The sequence below is a fragment of the Helianthus annuus genome, chromosome 6, assembly GCF_002127325.2.
Source record: "Helianthus annuus cultivar XRQ/B chromosome 6, HanXRQr2.0-SUNRISE, whole genome shotgun sequence".
Classification (NCBI taxonomy): domain Eukaryota; kingdom Viridiplantae; phylum Streptophyta; class Magnoliopsida; order Asterales; family Asteraceae; genus Helianthus; species Helianthus annuus.
In genome coordinates, this window is record NC_035438.2 from 85,122,674 (window position 1) to 85,141,778 (window position 19,105).

The 19,105-nt window shown below is 37.0% G+C and overlaps 1 protein-coding gene and 1 long non-coding RNA gene across 3 annotated transcripts; one reads left to right on the plus strand and one right to left on the minus strand.

Annotated features, from left to right (window-relative positions):
- Window positions 1–8,980: 8,980 nt before the first annotated feature.
- On the plus strand, window positions 8,981–13,398 carry LOC110910660 (survival of motor neuron-related-splicing factor 30). 2 transcript variants are annotated; one of them, XM_035974676.1, is made up of 8 exons: window positions 8,981–9,241; window positions 11,281–11,349; window positions 11,794–11,928; window positions 12,106–12,188; window positions 12,297–12,372; window positions 12,458–12,649; window positions 12,734–12,862; window positions 12,932–13,398. In XM_035974676.1, the coding sequence occupies exons 1-8, from the start codon at window positions 9,164–9,166 to the stop codon at window positions 13,094–13,096; spliced, it is 927 nt and encodes a 308-aa protein (XP_035830569.1). In that variant the 5' UTR covers window positions 8,981–9,163; the 3' UTR covers window positions 13,097–13,398. The 2 variants fall into 2 exon arrangements, with proteins under 2 accessions (XP_035830569.1, XP_022010958.1); XM_022155266.2 differs by having other exon boundaries at window positions 8,983–9,241; window positions 12,109–12,188.
- A 2,589-nt stretch (window positions 13,399–15,987) lies between these two features.
- Window positions 15,988–18,380, minus strand: LOC110910659. The gene is made up of 2 exons (XR_004861089.1): window positions 18,108–18,380; window positions 15,988–16,276 (listed from the first exon to the last, which is right to left on the minus strand). It is a non-coding gene; the product is annotated as an uncharacterized LOC110910659 (long non-coding RNA).
- Window positions 18,381–19,105: the final 725 nt, after the last annotated feature.

The following is a 19,105-nucleotide window of genomic DNA, read 5'->3' on the forward strand; positions in this document are numbered from 1 at the left end:
GGTAAGTAAAATGTATCAACTAAACCATATGTAAAATGCACAAAACAAGGTGTTGAAGTAAAACATGGTTTAAATCAACGTTATGTTTTGTGGAACAATGCATGCTCTACTGATATAAACATTTATGCGGTATTGTGAAAATGCATACATCCAAGCCTTGAGACTGTGGCGATAAACCCTTAAACAAATTAAAGGTTTATCTAAGTTATGTATATCGAATTCGGTCATTCCTTCCAATCCAATCAAACCCAGGATTTCAGGAACGGGAGTTGTCAATTCCTATGGTACCACTACCTACTAACGAATGGCGTGATCAATGTTAATGAATGTATTGTTCCATGTTAAACAAACCAAATGTCATACCAAAATGAAGGCATGTGATGTAAACAATTGTACTAAGTACGCACACAATGGGCATACATAGCATGAAATGTAATGTATAACAATGTACTAAGTACGCACACAATGGGCATAAATAGCATGAAATGTAATGTGAAACAATGTACTAAGTACGCACACAATGGGCATACGTAGCATGAAATGTAATGTAAAGCAATGTACTAAGTACGCACACAATGGGCATACATAGCATGAAATGTAATGTAAAGCAATGTACTAAGTACGCACACAATGGGCATACATAACATGAAATGTAATGTAAAGCAATGTACTAAGTACGCACACAATGGGCATACATAGCATGAAATGTAATGAAATCATGTACTATAATGTACTAACGAACATAGCCGGTATATGATGTGAAAACATGGAAAGCATGAAAGTAACAAGTAGGCACATGTGTTTCACCCCAAAACAGTTTGGAAAACAGTAAAAGACGGGGTTCAATGTACTCACATTGACTCCTCGAAAACATGTAAAAGATGGGGTTCTATGTACTCACCTGAGATTGCTTTGTAGTTCTTGTATAATAACCAAATAATGCTAGAGATCACGGAATATTAAACGGCACCTAATAGGTAGCTATGTTAATATACCGGACCTAAATCGGAAGGATCGGATAGTATGCGGGTTCGTAAACCAAACGAGTATGGAGACTCGTGAAATATGGTTTAACAAAGCCTACATACTAAAATGAAACCTAACCTAAGTGCTTGCGACCCATTACGACCCGTTTAGGTAGCTTATGCTACCTTAATGCGTCGTTCGCGTAGAATGCGTTTGGAACGCCTAACATCGTGACCACAAGGTATAACCTCGGAAGGTTACAGCTATGGTCACCTAATGTGTTTGGTCGGATCCTAATGATCGACCAAATGGGTCGGGTTCGAAAGTATAAACGATTGTTTAGATCGCTTACCTTACGACCCTATATAAGCACTAAACTAAAAGTGACGAGCTAAGCATGTTAGAACATGCTTAACTAAGTTTAGAAAACAGGTTTGGCATCAAAACAAACGGCTTTGATGCTCACGAGTAGTTTGGTTACAAAATACGCAAGAATGCGCATTTTGGCCGAAACTACGACTCGTCACTGAGCCTAGATAACGTGGTAATCAGTAGGTATAGTCACCATGGGCTATAACCATCGTGATCACGCTCACGTTATGAAGTTCTAATGAACTTCGTGTTGACCATAGGCTGGTCAACGCAGAAAGTCAAACATAACGCTGACTTTCGGACTCGAAAAGCGAATAAAAGAACGAAAGAACACTTACGAAGGGTCCCCGAATGCTAATCTAGATCAAAATGGCTCAGGTATGAAACAAAGGTTCCAACTTAGAGCTTTAGATCAGATTTTTGTGGGTTTTAACCAAAGGGGGGGGGTATTTATAGGAAAAGTAAAGCCGTTAGGATCGTTTCTTGAATATCGTGCCACGATCTAAGCCGTACACTTGTCAAGATGTTGTGGTGGCTCAAAATGACCCTATCTCTACAGATTGTGAAAGGGCATTGCCCTTTGGAGTGTTTGAAAGGCCAATTTTAGCAAGAAAACAAAGTTTCTACAACTGAAGGGGCCATGCGGCCCGCATGAGGATCAGACAAAACTCAGGCGGGCCGCCTGGCTATGTCTGATCTGCACAAAGTTTCAGAAATGGCAGTTTTGGTCCCTATTGCATGTTTAAGCCATTTCCGACACTTCTAAGGCCCGTAAAGCCAACTTCAGGGCCCTAAAATGATGCCTAAACATTGTGTACATGAAACATGCTCAAAAATGTGTCGGATGTTGGTTCGTTTGGCCGTACGATCGCGATGTTCGGTTAATTACGACGGAATGCGCATAAGCGCGAAAAATGATCCAAATTGCGCGACGAATGGATTTTTCTCATGCCAAACACTAAGGCATAATATTAGGATGCTTACATAAATTTTTGGATATCCGGATGTATTCAGAACGTAAGTTATGCGCGAAAGTGCAAACTTGTGCACTTTTTGACACTTTTAGCCCCTGAATGATCCAAATGTTTGTTTTAGCATACCAAACCCCTCAAAGCCTATTTATAAGCTATGTAAAGGATATTTATGGTATGTTTAACTTATGGACATGTTCCGGAATGTTTGTTAGAGTTCAAATTGGCATACTTTCGCAGTTTGTCAAGTTTAGTCCCTGTAAGCGAATTAACTTGTTTTTGCCATACCAAGGCCTTCAAAACTTATTTCTAAGTTATGTAAAGGTTATTTAAGGTATGTTGAGTATATGTTGATGTTCTGGAGTATTTGTCGCATTAAACTGAGTACGTTTACGCACCAGTTTGCGTATAATTCTCCAGAAAGCGATGTAGAGTTTGAAATTGAATAAAAGTCAAAACATGAAAAATGTAAAACACAATCAAACAAACATTGGGATCAAATAACATTGTTTTATTGATAACTGAACTGTTCACAATGATTACAAGCACAAATGTTACAAAAGGCATGTAAGTTTAACAGGAAATGTGCTGCTAGGAAGCAGATACGGTAGAATGCATAAGTTTTAAACAATAGATAAGAGTCAGGATTCCTAGAACTATAGAATAGGGCAAGTATTCCTACTTATCTTAATTCCCTATAGTTATGGCTCTGATACCAATCTGTCACACCCCAACCGATGGCGGAAACATCGGGGTGCGGCACTAAGCGTTCAGATTGCTCATGAGTTTTCATAACACTATGTATTTCAATATAGATTAGATAAATTCAAACATAGTCTAAATTTAACCAAAGTCAACCACCACAACAAGTATCAAGAATTACATCAAGTTTCAAATATTGTTCATAGCTTATTTAACTAGGCGAGTTTCTAGTCATCATCCTAGCTTGATTCCTGAATCCAACATCCTATCAGCCTGCAACATGTATTAAAATAGAGTCAATACAATAATGTACTGGCGAGTATACAAGTTTGAGTATATAGCATAGTAGTTTAAAAAGACTTATATCCATCAAGTAAACGATATAATAGTTTCAGCCATGCAAGTGTTCGTAGTCCAAGTGATAGCCCAAGTGTCCCGATGCTTTTACCACTTTCCCAAGAATCAAGGAAAGCAAATAGAATCCTCCTAACAATACCCCTGAGAATAATGGGGAGGTGCATCTTCCTATAGCGCTACTATTGTTAAGGCGGAACTACGCACAAGGATTAAACGTTCACATAGCATAAAGAATCAAGAATCAAGAATCCAAAAGTATCAAGTTTCACATTTACTGAGGATAGAGTTAGATTCAAATAGTTTCAAGTTTCAAGTTTCATAGAATACATGTTGCATCCCAAAAGTTTAAAACGAAAAGGGATCGAGTATACTCACAGTGGGTGCTAAGTATCGGCACCTATAGATTGGATCAAAGGGAGCTCTGAACTAGCCTGATTATAGTTTACAGATAAGCGTCGAGCTGAATAACGGAAATCGTGAAAAGTGTCGGATCAGTCACCTGATCGGATGGCCATCCGGACGGATGGTCATCCGGTCGGATGACCTTGTGAGTTGGGACGGACCGCCATCCGATCGGATGGTCATTCGTACGGATGGCCATTGATCCTAAAGCGTGTTTCCAAAATGTTAACTTTTTGAAGAGTTCATTGTAGCAAGGTTCCAAGTCATTCGATCGGATGGTCATCCGACCAGATGGCCGTTCGGTCGAATGACCCTTTGAGTGCAACTTTCAAAGTCTAAAGTTTCTAATTCAAAATAGTTCAAGTGTTGAAGGTTGTAAGACACATGTCACTTCGATCGGATGGCCGTTCGATCGGACGACAGTCTGATCAGATCGTTATTCGACTGCAGTGATCTTGTTCCTTTTGCAACCTTGTAAAGTTTCTAAGTTTTCAAGTTTAACGGTAACGACATGGTACGTACTGAGACAACGGAAAACATATCAAGGCTCAGCCTGTCTGATCAGATGGGAATCACCCCGTCCGATCAGAAGTCTGTTCTTGACGGTGTTCATGTCTGAATCCGTAATCCGGCCATCTTCTTCGGCGATAATCCATTTCCAAGCCGACTCTAGACTAATCATTAAGTCTACAGCCCGTTTGGGACCGGATTCCACCGTTTTCAAGTAAAAGTTTAAGAAAGTTTGAAGATAAACATGAAATCGACTGGAAAACCTTGATTTAGTAAAGATTCGGTGCAAAAGCACATGAAATTCCTTATATCTGAGCTAAAGATTTGACGGGAATGACATCACACAACCGTTTGTACAAACCGCCATGATGACGTCATCCTCAAGAGCTCGAATCTTAGATATTTCACGGTGAAAAGTGTGATTTCGAGGAAGAATCATGTAGAGAATAATGCATAGATTGAAGTTGTACAAGAATCTAAGAGAAAACTTACAAGAATCGGCCTAGAATCGATGAAAAGTGCTCAAGAATGAGAGTGCGTGCATCTGGATTAGAGGGCTCTGTCACATCAGTGAAGAATGATGTGACATGTCCTATTTATAGTGTCAGAGGGGAGAAAGGCGGTGTAAGTGGATGGATCGGATGGCTGTTCGGTCGAATGGCCCTCCGATCGGATGGCCATCCGATCGGATGGTCATCCGATCGGATGTCCATTCGGACAGTCCAATCCTTTTTGCCATTTTCCCGTCCTTGGTTCGTTTTGCGAGTTAGATTAAGCGTTGCGTTGCGTATTATTGTGTAGAACCATTACATACAAGATTACTTAATCACACAAAAGTTTCCAAGTTTCCGAGTTTACATAAGTGTCAAGTCTCCAGTCTCTCGCTCAACCAAGTCTCAAGTTTCACGAGTCTCAAGAGTCAAGCACCAAGTATCAAGTATCAAGTATCAAGTATCAAGTATCAAGTATCAAGTATCAAGTATCAAGTATCAAGTCTCATAGCATTAAGTATCAAGAATCAAGTGTCTAGAGTTAAGCATCAAGATTCTAGTATTAAGAATCAAGTATCAAGAATCTAGTATTAAGAATCAAGTATCATAGAATTAAGTAACAAGATTCAAGTTTCATAGCATAAAGATTCACAAGTCTCATAAGTGTCAAGTTTACATAGTATAGGGGCCAATATTGACAAAAGCCAAAAGTTTAGGGACGCAACGTTACATGGGATGGGTTTGAGATTTGGTGATATACCCGTTTACCCGACCCAATTACCCGATAAAGTAAACCCGTTTACCTGATTGTATAGCCGATATAATTTCTTTTATATTTTTAAATATGTAAATATATAATACATCCTTTTTTCTATACACATAGGTATTTTATCCCGTATACATTATAGTTATTATATTTTTAAAATTTAACTGATTAGTAGTTACCCGTTGGGTTTTGGGTCGGGTATACCCAACGGGTAAACCTTTTAAAATTAATGGGTTACCCGAAACCCGCGGGTATACCCGATACCTGATGAGTATTTACCTGCTAGAAACCCGACGGATTTTAGGACGGGTTTGGGACAAGCATATCTAATCGGGTTTGGGGTTGGTATTACCTAAACCCGTCCCAAACCCGACCCATTGCCATCCCTACTTACATCACTTGGTGAAGACAAAATCATTTATGTATTACTTTTGATTTCCTAGATTTGGTAATTTTTTTATTTGGGTTTGTATGAATGACTTTAATAACTAGTTTTTTATATTGAAGGTGAACTTTACTTAATCATTTCTTCATGTTTTGTTGATTCACTCATTCGTGTCTTTACGGTCTATATAAAGCGCGTTAACTGCCTCGAAGGGGGTTAGAAGGGTGGTTGGGTAAAGTTTTGCCTCGTTTAGTGTATAGATCCTACGAGTACCTGATTCAAGCTTATTAGGACTTCCCTTGAGGCAAATAGCATCAAATTGAGGGAAGTAAGTGTTGGACTCTGTATGCCCAAGACACATATTATATTGATGTGGCTAGTACGTTATGATCCAAGTCGGGTCATACCCAATAACAAGCTAGACAAACACCTATAATATTTCTTTATGATATGATCAAACAAATAAATATTAACACTTAGAATATTTAGAAATTGGTTTTCTAAATAATTGCACTTGAGAAACTAATAAATTATATGGATAATTTATTTTGAGAGAATATTTTATCTTGTTATTTAATAGGTTAAATATGATTACAACAGCTTGTGAGATATTGTATAAGTCTTATAACATATGATGTTATATTTTATAAAAGTTATAAAATATAAAACCAAAACTTAAAATGCAAAAGGGAAAATTTTTCATTGGCCAAAATGGTGGCCCTATGGCCGGCCATATGTGTCTTCCCAAGATGGGTTTTCTCACTTTCCATACATGCAAAATCTCATGAAAGATTATATCTTGATTTTGATCATTTCTCTCACATACATTTCATACACTTTCTCTAACCAAAATCAAGTTGCAAGAACTCCATATTTCCCTCTACATATTTCGGCCAAGAGGTGGCTGTTGGAGGGATTTTTCAAGTGCGTTTACAAGTGTAGAAATCCTAGCAAAACCTAAGGTGTTTGTAGGAAGGCTTGGGGTATACAAGCTTGAGGTCTTCTACTTTGAAGATTTCCATTCAAGAATATCATCCTCTTCATATCTTTTACTCTTTGGAAGATAGTATTCTTATAACACTCTATGGTTGTATTTTGATAGCATGCATCTTCATATATGGATCCGGGTTATTGGGTTTTACATATAAAATGAGTTTTATATCTTGAAAGTAACATGTTTTAAATAACTTTTCCGCTGCATTTTGATCTTGTATGGATAAAATCACTTTGATAAACATGTGAAAGACCCAACAATGGCATCTAGAGCCGCTTATATCAGTGCATGCTTCATAGGATTTAAAATTTTCGGGTTTCGGGTTTGGTTAAAACCCTATAGTCGAAATTTTAAACGTGGTTATCCCTTTGTTTTCAAGACTATTTTCTTACATGCATAAAGGAATCTTCAAAAAATTATGTCATATGGATGATTTGTTTGTTTGGACAAAAACCCACCTTTTCGGTTTTTTCATTTTTGTCCGAAAAATGTAGGTTGTAAAAGGGAACCATTTTTGCTCTTGAATAATATGCATATGTGGATGTATATTTTGGTGTTCATAACCTAGCCATGACTTTGTGTTTGAATATGTTGAATGTTTGTGTTTGTGATCTATATTTTAATTATTTAAATGGTGTAATAATTAATGTCTTTGTTCTTCCATTTATAAAATTTGTAATTTATTTATTTTCATTTGGTATGTAAGTAAATAGATTAGTTGCATTTATTTTACTAGAAAATGTATTAGGATACTTTATTGTAAAAGAAGATGCACACAAAAATGCGGTTTTGGTTTGGGCCAATTTTGGGCCTAAAGGACTTCATAGTTCTTAACGGGATTTTAGCCCAATAACCAAAACACATTTTTGAAGCCCAAAGGAGTTTGAAGTTGAATTTAAAGATCATTTGGAAGCCCAAAGAAAGTGGAGAAATCACAACACAAAAGGAAGCATTTGGATGCGGGATCAAGTGGGAGTTCAACGACACATTACTTGTGTCAATATTCACCCCTTAGGAAGGACTTTTTGGCACACATGTTTCGGCTAACAAGTGTTGTAAAAAATAGTTGGCTATGGTTATTCACCTATTGATATGTGTGTTGTGCTTGTGTGGTTGCTTATTTATGTTGTTTGGATGATATGTTGATATGCATGCTTAACAAACTAGTAATCAACAACAAGCTTAAAATTGGTTCTTAACAACATCATTAAAGTGGTTAATAAAAGGTTTTGTTAAAAGTTAATGATTTTATAATAAAATGGGTTTTATTAAAAACAACCTTGAAAATTTGTTTTCACTAAGGTACCAAAGATTTGAATGCATGCAAATGTATGGTACATAAAAATTTTCTAAACTAGAATTTTGAAAAATTAAACACCCCTTTTATAAAACAAGTCAAACACCATCCTTTTATACAACACTCGAATCACTTGGGAACTCTTTTGTGGGATAAAGGTCACCTAACCACGTTTGAGGGAACTTGTATGTTCGAGGTGGAGTTACCATGTTAGTGGAAGCAGGTTGACCCCACCACCAAACCACACAAACGTAAATTGAACTATACTCTTTACTTTTATCTTGAGTAAAATGCCAAAATGGTCCATGAGTTTATGTCACTTTTGCCACTTCATTCCAAAAATGATACTATTTGTATCTGGGCCCTTGAGGTTTTATTTTTGTTGTCATTTTCATCCAATTGTCAAATTGGGTTAAAATTTTCTGTTAACTTCTCCCCTTTTTGTCGTTTTTCTCTTTTAAATAAAGGGTGTAATCATCACTTTATGCCATAATATATTTTAATTAAATGAGAAAAATGACAAAAAAAAAATGAGAGAGATTAACAAAAAATTTAACCCAGTTTACCAATTGAATAAAAATTGCAACAAAAATAAAACCTCAAAGACCCAGATAAAAAAAAAATTATTTTAGACTAAAATGGCAAAAACCACCTAAAATCAGAGACGAATTTAACAATTTACTTAAAAAAAAAAAAAAAAAAAAAAAAATTTAATAAAAATGAAAGGTTGATACCGACTACTAGTAATATATTTAGCAAATTGAGTTCGTAGAATCTCAAACTCAATTAGGGTTCCTTTCGAACACATTCTTGTTCTCTCCGATAAACATCCTTAGGGTTTTACCGTTCGTTAATTATCCACACAATCCGAACAATTAACATCGAATTCGTACATCTGTCTGATTCACTAGACGAATACACAAAACGTATTGCATCAGAGAAAACAACACATGGAGGGAGGGGGTGAAGAGGTCAGCATAGAGGAGCTCTCATCGAATCTTTCCACTTACAAGCAACAGCTTCAAGAGGTATATCATGAATTTTGTTTTATATGTTTGTTAAGATTCTTTAGTTTGATTATTGTTAACATATGTTGGTGTGATTGTGATTTTGTGAGTGTTAGGTTTCGGGAATTGGGGGTTGCTGCATAAGAGAATTGGATTAAGATTAGAGTATAGACGTCTTGTTTATTTATTTATTTTTACTTTTGTTGGAATTGACTCTTAGGTTTGGGTGTGTGTAACTGTGTATATATGTGTATGTCTTGGTTTTAAAAAGCGCAAAGGAGGTCTAAAACCAAGGCGCAAAGTGCAAAAGGGGCGTGCTTTTTGCACCCTATGCACAAGACGATTATATGGTTTTTTTATATATCTGTTATGGACTGAAACCATTGGAAGGCATGGGATTTGTCCTACATAGGCTGTACGGGCAACAAATGTGAGGTTTATATACCAAATAGGCTCTCTCACCCTTGGTTTTAAAATGCGCGCATAATGGCTCTCTCACCTACCAGGCTAGTCTTTTGGGTTGAGTTCTCTTGTTTGGTATGTAACAATATCCCATAGATTTTTAGTTATAAATAAGTTCCCCTACCCAAAATATAGCTATAAATAAGGTTTTTATATGATTCTACCTACATGTACAAGCCAAAAAACCCAAGGTACAACAGTTTGCTGCATAAAAACACCATAAAGCCCCCCTAGGTACAAGAGGTGCACGCTCCAGGCTAGAAAAAACCCCCCAAAATGCGTTTTTTGGTGCTTCTTGGAAAAAGCACGCCTTGGGTAACAAAAGGCACCAACACTCACGCCCAGACGCGCCTTTTAGAACCAAGGTGTATCTATATGTGTTGGAAGTACAAACCTATAGAGCGTCTGGTAAAACCAAGAAAAAAACTGAAGACTACTTAGCTGGCAAAATCTTCCTAAAAGGGGATAACATTACTTGTTATTTATTTCAATACAAGAGGTCAAGACTCAAGATAGGATGTGGCCTGAATAAAACTTCTTATGGTAGCATAGGGATTGAATGGATAAAATAGTGATTAATGAGTTACAACTTGGATTAGTTTCATGGAGGGAGATACGGGTGTAGCTTTCTGTATCATACTGCTGGTTAATAGATAGGTTAAAATAACTGGTGATTTGTTGGCTCCTCTATCAGAGTATACATTGAGGCCAAGCGCTGTTAAAGTTGCCCATGGCCTTCGTACATGTACATCCATTTGTTCCATACTAATTACGGCATTAGGGTTTAGTAATTTGCCCTTTGCAACCAAGGTTAAGGATTACAGTTTGTCTGAACTGAATGACATAACACTTTCATTGCTGGGGTCTGTTCTGCTGGACTGTTTGGCTTGATGGAATGTCTGTGCATCCATAGTTGTCGATAGCAAATAGTGACAAATAGCGACAAGGCACCTATAGGCTACGTAGCGAATAGCAACGGCTATTTTGTAAATAGCGATTACACTAGAAAAAGAATTTTTAAAATTTTTGTATGTATATTACATCAAAATACCCTTGTGTATATGCTATTTTACATGTATTATGTATATTTAACAAAAACCTATAAATCCAGCTATTTTATAGCTATATCTAATTGATACTAACATCAAAAAAAAAAAACCTGTCGCTAAGTTCGCTATTTATCGCTAAGACTCATATAGCTACATAGCGCGCTATAACGGTCGCTATAGCCGCTGTTAGCAACTATGTGTGCATCAGATATAGATACATGCATATCATTTGCACAATTCGAATCCCCTTGATTCTATAATAGAATAACTGCTTGCAACATAGTTTTCATAATTTTATCGTTGCTTTTAAAGTTCATACTTTAAAGCTCTAGTTTGATAGCATGTATTGCCCACTTGGAAACTGTGTACTCAAATGACATCTAGTCAACTGTCCAAACCTAGTGGTTGTGATCATGACTCAATAAAGGGTGTGTTTATTTCTATTGTTTTTTGTCACTTCCTCAAATAACAAAGTTGACTTTCATATTATTTTTTGTAAGCATGAGGTGCTGTTTAGTCTAATCGTAGAATTTTTTTGTCTATGATCAGGTGAGGAAGCTGTTGAAGAATGATCCTGGCAATGCCGAGTATGCTGACGTGGAGAAAGAGCTCGTGGAGGTGATTTTACTTTTTTTTAATTACAATCTTTACTTGCTTATCCCATTGGAATTGTATTTTGTCATCGGGCTGCTTGTCAGAGTATGGTTCGACCTGCATCTAGTTTCTTTGTTGTTACAATACCAGTGTACCACTTATGCTTATGGTGTATGAGCTTCATCGTCTGGCCTGGCGGTGTAATATAACCATTTCACTATATTAATATTGATTGTCCTCATTTTATAAGGTGAAAATGAGATTCCCTATTAAATTATAAGATGTCCATCACTTGTATCTTGATTTCTGTGCAGGTCTGCTATATGTCTTGATGGCCAGTCTGCATCTGTCTCTCCTGATTCAGATGTTCACTTAAGAAGATTATAAGTTTGAACAACACTGTTTTTATCTTCGTAACGTGCACAAAATTCATGCATCTAATGAATGATCTCGTTCTCGTTTCTGCAGGTGATTGCTTTGACTGAAGAACTCCTGGAAACTGCACATGAAGAAGCTGGCAATACCGGAGTTGGTATCGGTACAAGTGCTGCCAACGTGTCCCCTAATTTTCATCATTCTGGTGGTTCCTCACGGAATAATGCGGTAAGGCTCTTTCATGTAACGAAAAAGTAACAACTCGTTTTTTTATCTCTAGAAATTTGCGGACTTGAATCTGTTGGAAGTTTGTTTATTTGTGGATATGTCTCTATATCTATAGTTATATACCTGTATGCATTGCGCACACATTCATCTAATCTCATTTTCTTTTATATTTTTTATCAGGTACCAAGTGGAATTTTTGGTGGTCACAAGTTTCCTGTTGGTACTAAAGTTCAAGCCGTTTATAGTGAAGATGGCGAGTGGTACATTTTTTTTTTTTATTTCTCTCTTTCGTTTGCGTTGCTACCGCTGCCATTCTTTTTATTTTCTTATATGTATCTACTATATGTTTGATTTAGTTGAATATGCAGGTATGATGCAACAATAGAGGCTCTTACACCAAATGGATATTTGGTTGCATACAACGGGTGGGGAAACAAGGAAGAGGTACGATTTATAATTTCTATTAAAGTGAATGCCGACTCTGTGTACATAGCTTTACTAATATTGTTTAAAATGTGACATTGTACAGGTTGATCCGGATAATGTTAGGGCTTTAGAGGATGTGACTGTTGATCCACTGCTGGAGGCTGAGAAGGAAGCAGAAGCCACAAAGCAAGCTCTTAAACGTAAGATCGCTCAAGCTGCTAATGCTGATGTGGACTTCCAGTCTAAAAGCTTGCCGGCAAAACTTCGTATCGAACCAGAAGACCCTGAGGATGTGGTAACTTGATATGAACTTAATAAACTACAACTCGAATCTATCTAGTTTCTTATAAATAGATACTAATTAATTGAATCTTTGCAGAAAGCTGCTAAGCGTAAGAAGATACATGCATTCAAGTCGAAGATGCGAAAGGAGCAAATTGAGGTTACACAGAATAAGAGACAAAATGCATGGCAACAATTTCAAACAACCAAAGGTCGTGCCAAGAAGGTATGTACATTTTCTTACGTTTTGGTGGCTCGTGAACTTAGTAATAATCTTGTTCTTGGATATCTCCAGATTGGGTTCTTTTCGGGTCGCAAGCGGGAAAGCATATTCAAGTCACCAGATGACCCATTTGGTAAGGTGGGTGTGACCGGAAGCGGGAAAGGTCTGACTGATTTTCAAAGAAGGGAAAAGCATCTTCATCTTAAGGGAGCTAATGCTGAGAACACTGACGATTAGAAGATAAGTAGCTTCTGCTGCACTACTTTCTTTAGTCTTGTCTTGGTTTACTTGTAGAGCAAGGAACAAACTTCTCTTTGGATGGTGAATTTGTCTTGAAGTTGAAGTCAACTTTTGCTAGATGCATGTGTACTTTATTTAATAGCTTATGTCAGGCTTATCTAGTTTTACCATATATCAAAGGTCTGCTCCGGTAATAATATACATTTTTTCTTTTATTTTTTAATGTACAACGTCATCAAAGAGCTGCTTTATGATTCATGTAGTACGCCCTCGGTTTGCAGTAATTCACTTTGATTTGATATTTACCTTCTTCATTGACTAGCAGCCTCTGCCAACTGGTGCTGGCCCTGCATGGTGAATTGGTTTGTCGTTTATATAATTAAATATTTGTCGGTGGTCAAAGCTTATGTGTTATTCCAGTTAATCTCTACGTGTCATAAAGTTGCAGACTTGCAGCCGTGAAGGTTGAGCTTACCTAGAGGACAAAATGGTAAGTCGGGTAGCTGGTCAAAGCAGGTTTGGGTTGGGTTGCTGGTCAAGGCAGGTTTCGGTCGAACACAGTTCCATATTTGTTAATAGCAAATAGCGACAATGGACCTATATGCTACATAGAGAATAGGGGATCACTATATTATATATAGATACACTAGAAAAAGAATTTTGAAAATTTTTATATGTATATTATATCAAAATACCTTGGTATATGTGCTATTTTACATGTATATTTAACAAAAACCTATAAATCCAGCTATTTTATAGCTATATCTAATTGTTATTTACATAAAAAAAAAAAACTGTCGCTATTCACGCTATTGGTCGCGATGACCCAAATGGCGACATTTGGTCGCTTCGCTACATAGCGCGCTATAGCGGTCGCTATAGCCGCTATTGACAACTATGCATAGTTCACCTCAAACAAAGAACTCTTGTTCCAGTGATGGGGAAAGATAAAGGGTTAACCAACCACCTGTAAAAATACTTTACAAAACTCTGTTTTAAGTCTTCAAATCCTCTAAAATGTACATCAACGTCCAAGTCGTTGAACCCGCTTTACTTATCAATATAAAGTCTAATTCATTTGATCCGAATGCCTTGTAATGTTTTCCAAGAGCGGCTACACTCTGTAATTCTGCTACTTAATACATACATTTTTGTCCGTTGGCGCTTAAAAAGACAATCTTATTCAACATGTTGGTAATGCTAGGTCAAAGACCCATTGGTTGACTTGTCATCTGGGGAGATCCCTTGATACATACTTCCATTAGCAATGAAACAAAGTAAATTCACAAAATCGTTCAAAATAGCTGACCAAATGTAAATTTCCCTAGCTAGTTTTGAATATAAATTATTAAGAAAATCGTTTAGAAAATGTAATTTAATTTATGCCCCTATGTTCGAAAAGTTCGTGTACTCGCCAATAGCTCGGCCAGTAGTGCACATGGCTTGCGCTATCTGTGTAACACACTACTAGGAAAATGAGTATTACCGTTGACATCTACCAACAGAAGCGATCTATTTGTAAGATCAACAACATATCTTACCAGAAAGTGAAAAATAAAGGTACCCATGGTTACCCTCAGTAATCACCGACGACATATGGCTTATCCCAGGAAGTGGAGACCATCACTGAAGTATTACTGATGGAACACTGACGTGGCCACGTGGGTAAACTGAAAAATTCAGGCATTATCTGTGGAAATTCTATTAGATTATCCCTTTGTAATCTGACTGTGATACTAAAGATTTCAGATAAGATTCTCGCCCATGCTTTATACATGTTTGCCATGTGGGAAAATGTTTGGAAGGATTTTCTCTCATTAATCTATCAGTAATACTAAAGATAAGATTTTCGTCTAGACTTTTCATTCATTCGTCATTGGTATCATTTTGCTACAGGAATATTTATCGGTAATGTCCTATACATACCAACAAAAACTTTACTATAAAGGATAACCGACCATCAACCTCTTCTAAACCTATAAATGGTAACTAAGAAATGAGTTCATCTTTAATACTATGCTATTCTAAGGTAAAAAAAAAATGCATGGTAACTTTTACGAGATGAATAAGCGTTCAAATTTTTTTTCCCGTAAACAAGAAAAAAGTGATGCTTGCAAAAACTATTGCCTGCAATTTTATGTGGTCGCTTCTAAATTGACTTACATGCCGGTTGCTCCTTGACTTTAAGGATTGTATATGTCAAAAAAGTCGTTCGGAGATATGACTTGGTATTACGATCATCAAACGAAACCCGGCTTGATGGTACATCCAAGGGATGATGATGCTTGGAAGCATTTGATTTGAATTTTCCTAGCTTTGCCGCCATTGCAGAAGAGGTTCGAAACATATGTTGTGGGTTATGTACTGATGGCTTCAATCCGAATAATTCAAATTCATATTCATGATGGCTAATCATTATTACCGTATATAATTTACCTCCTTGGACGGCTTTGAAAGATTAGCATGTTTACGCTGTGTCACCCATTCATGGGGAAAAAAAGCCTTGGATAAAATTTAGATGTGTGTATTACGCCTCTAATAGACGAGTCAAAGGACTCAAGTTACACATGTACGAATCAGTTTCTGGTCCAAACCAATTCCTGTCCACATCGGGTTTTGGCTCAGATGCTTCGTTAGAGACCGGTTCAGTTAACGGCAGAATTCTCAAACTGATTTCAATTGTAGTGCAGGTGACAAACTCTTTTATGCATCACAGTATGCTATTTTCGGTCAAGATAGTTTAGGTAAGGTTGATATTTGGGTGTTTAAAAGTTGAAGATATTCCTCTAAATGGACCTGGTGTTAATGAATACCTTTTGTCTGATAAAGAAGAGGTATGTTCGCCAAGAAAGATAATTTAATCTACATATTAATACACATAAGAAAAATTAAATGACGCAAATATAAACTTTTTTATTTATTACGCCAGTTCCAAACACAGATAAAACAAGGAAACTAGAAAACAGCCACGGAATTTTATACCCCAAAAAGGTTGAACCGGCCCTGACTAAATGAATATAGTTCAACATTTACCCTTAAAACGGGAGGACAATCAAAGTATCTTACAAGGGAAGACAATTGCAAATGCATGAAGCCTTCTACTAAAGATGAATTTATTCAAGGGGCAAGCAATTAAAAAAGGTGTAAGAAACAATCTGGCATATCCTTCTCCGCAGCCTGGCACCAAAAATAATATATATCAGAAATTAAGCACTTTTTTTTTACTAAAATACTGTAAGAAACAATAACACAAACTACTTCTGACTGAAACATATACGATGCAACAAACCTGACCATTTTGGAAGCCAGAGACTGTTATTATCAGTGGTTCAGTAAATGTTAACGAACAAGACTAAACAATCTATGTTTGCTGACGAGAAGACAGATTGGCACTTTGATAATTTTCAACGATAAAAATGTTCAGATACAAAACACACCAGAAGACAATCTAAGTTTGGTGACCAGAAGATAGAGTGTCTTAATCCTAATGAATTTGTTTCTAAAGGATTCTAGAAGACAGAAAATGTCTTGATGCGGATTGTCAACATAGTTGCTAATATCGAATAGCGACAGGTGACCTATATGCTACATAGCGAATAGCGATAAATGGCGACTGCTATTTTATAAATAGCGATACACTAGAAAAAGAATTTTAAATTTTTTTATATGTATATTACATCAAAATACCCTGGTATATATGCTATTTTACATGTATATTTAACAAAAACCTATAAATCCAGCTATTTTATAGCTATATCTAATGGCTATTTACATAAAAAAAACAAAAAAAAACTAACTGTCGCTATTCACGCTATTGGTCGCTATGACCCAGATAGCGACACTTGGTCGCCTCGCTACATAGCGTGCTATAGCAGTCGGCGACCTAGTGACGCCGTCATAGGTACTTAGCCTTTCATGATTGTCAAAGCTAATTAACAAGAAACAAAACCTATTGAAAACTATGATTGTCAAAGCTAATTAACAAGAAACAAAACCTAGTGACGCCGTCATAGGTACTTAGCCGTTGCATTTCGGTTCCTGCCTTGCCCGAGATGGTTAGATCCCAAAAGCCAAGGCATGAGGCGCTGCTCAATGTACAACCAAATAGGCTTTATTTAAAACCAAAAGTTGCTTCTATCTTATATCAACCTCTATATCAAGTAAACCTTTCATGATTTCTTCATTCCTCTGATTGTTTTTATATATAAGCCTCCTACAAACCCTAATTATGACCCAGAATTAGATGAGGGACCGCCTCAAGCACCTGATGCGAGCAGCGCGAGGCGTGCCTTTTAACCAAAGTTCCTGCTGGATAGTTATTCTCTTCTAGATGTTACCCAATGGTGGTTGCTCTCTTTGATTTTGGTTTAACAAGCCAGTTACAACTTTGATTCAATGGATAAACCATTTGTTGAATCTTTTCATCAAGGGTAAATAGAACTTTTTTTTAACACAGCAAGGACTCTTCACACAGACATACCCTTAGCCACTTAGGTCCACTCTTTGCTAGCGCCACTCCTCCACAGTTATCTCTAATTTGGCCATCATTACAGCTGACTGTTTTCTTCAGTGCAATAGCGATTTCATTTTCAGTGTGACCCATGAACGCATCCTTTTCGTGTAGCTGTTGTAAGTTGTAACAAGATGTTTTCATTGTGACTCGCTTTTTTGGCATAAGATCAATCGAGTATAAATGGTTTTTTGTTGTAAAGATCAAATTGTGGAATTGAGTTGTCATTATTTAATAATCAAATTTCTAACCAAGACAGAATTAAGAGCTGAGCGATTAATTGTTGATCGAATTGGTGAGTAACCCTCATCTTTTGGATCAAATCTAATGTATAATTTAAGCAGTTAATATCATTTGTAATGACTGACCTTCAATTAACTTAATCCAAATAATAATAAAAACATCCTATCGGACACTTATAAGAAACTAGACTCATGAACCAAACAATAACAAAACCCTAGAAAGCAGAAAACATGATCGAAGTGATAAAAAAGTGACCTGATCATATGAAGAAGCGTCAGTGAGAGCGAGGAGATGTGTGAGAAGGAGCGTAGATCTTATTGTAGGCGATTTCACCGGCGACGTAGATGCCAAACGCAACGACGGCGATTCCGAGGCCAGGAGTGGCGTGACGGAACTGATTGGTTAGCATCGGATGTTTCCTCCACTCGTCTCTTCGCCGGAAGAACTCGCCGGTCGGTCCTAGTGCTTTCCCCATTTCTCTCTCTCTCTCTCTCTCTCTCTCTCTCTCTCTCTGTATGAAATGGGAACTTCGTCGCCGGTTTCTTTTGATTTGGTTGGGTTGCTTTGGGCCCGCTTATTGTTTTTCTGGCCCACATCACCTTGGTTGGGTTGGGGATAATAGGCTTGGTTGAAACAACCCAACTGACTAGTAGGATTCACCAAAACCTCTATTGATCCCGGTTACAACTACGGGCGATAATTCTTGACACATTCCGTTAACTCGACTCAAACCGACACAAAAAAAAAAAACAGGTTTGGGTCGATTAACACGACCCGTTTAAAAAAGGGTCAGGTTTTGGTTGACCCGTATAAAAACGGGTTGACCCATTAACCCGTTTAACTATTTAGATAAAAAAATTTATATTTTTGTCTTTGTTTTTTCAGTTTCTGTTTTACATGGTTAGTTATAATAATATTAAATTTGACACATTATGTTATTTATTTATCACACTCATACCCATCATTAAACATGTTATCGATAACCCGCTTAAAAAATAATTCAACTTATGTCACTCATTTAAAAATATGGGTTAAACGGGTTGGGTTCGGGTTGACCCGAATTAATATGGGTTGGGTTAGGGTTGAAATCTTTGACCCGAATAATAATATGGGTCGGGTTCAGGTTGAACATTTCAACCCACCAACCCGTCAACCCGTAATCCGTCAACCCATCAACCCGATACGATTGCCACCCTATAATCAAACAGAATCAGTTTTAACCCGGTTTCAAACCGAACTGCTTTGAGCCAAAA

What these genes read in the sequence shown, in the direction of transcription:
- LOC110910660 (XM_035974676.1), top strand. Translation starts at nt 9,164, where the DNA reads ATGGAGGGAGGGGGTGAAGAGGTCAGCATAGAGGAGCTCTCATCGAAT. An exon ending in GTTCCTCACGGAATAATGCG is followed by an intron (nt 11,929 to 12,105) that starts GTAAGGCTCTTT and finishes TATATTTTTTAT; the next exon opens with CAGGTACCAAGTGGAATTTT. An exon ending in CAGAAGACCCTGAGGATGTG is followed by an intron (nt 12,650 to 12,733) that starts GTAACTTGATAT and finishes GAATCTTTGCAG; the next exon opens with AAAGCTGCTAAGCGTAAGAA.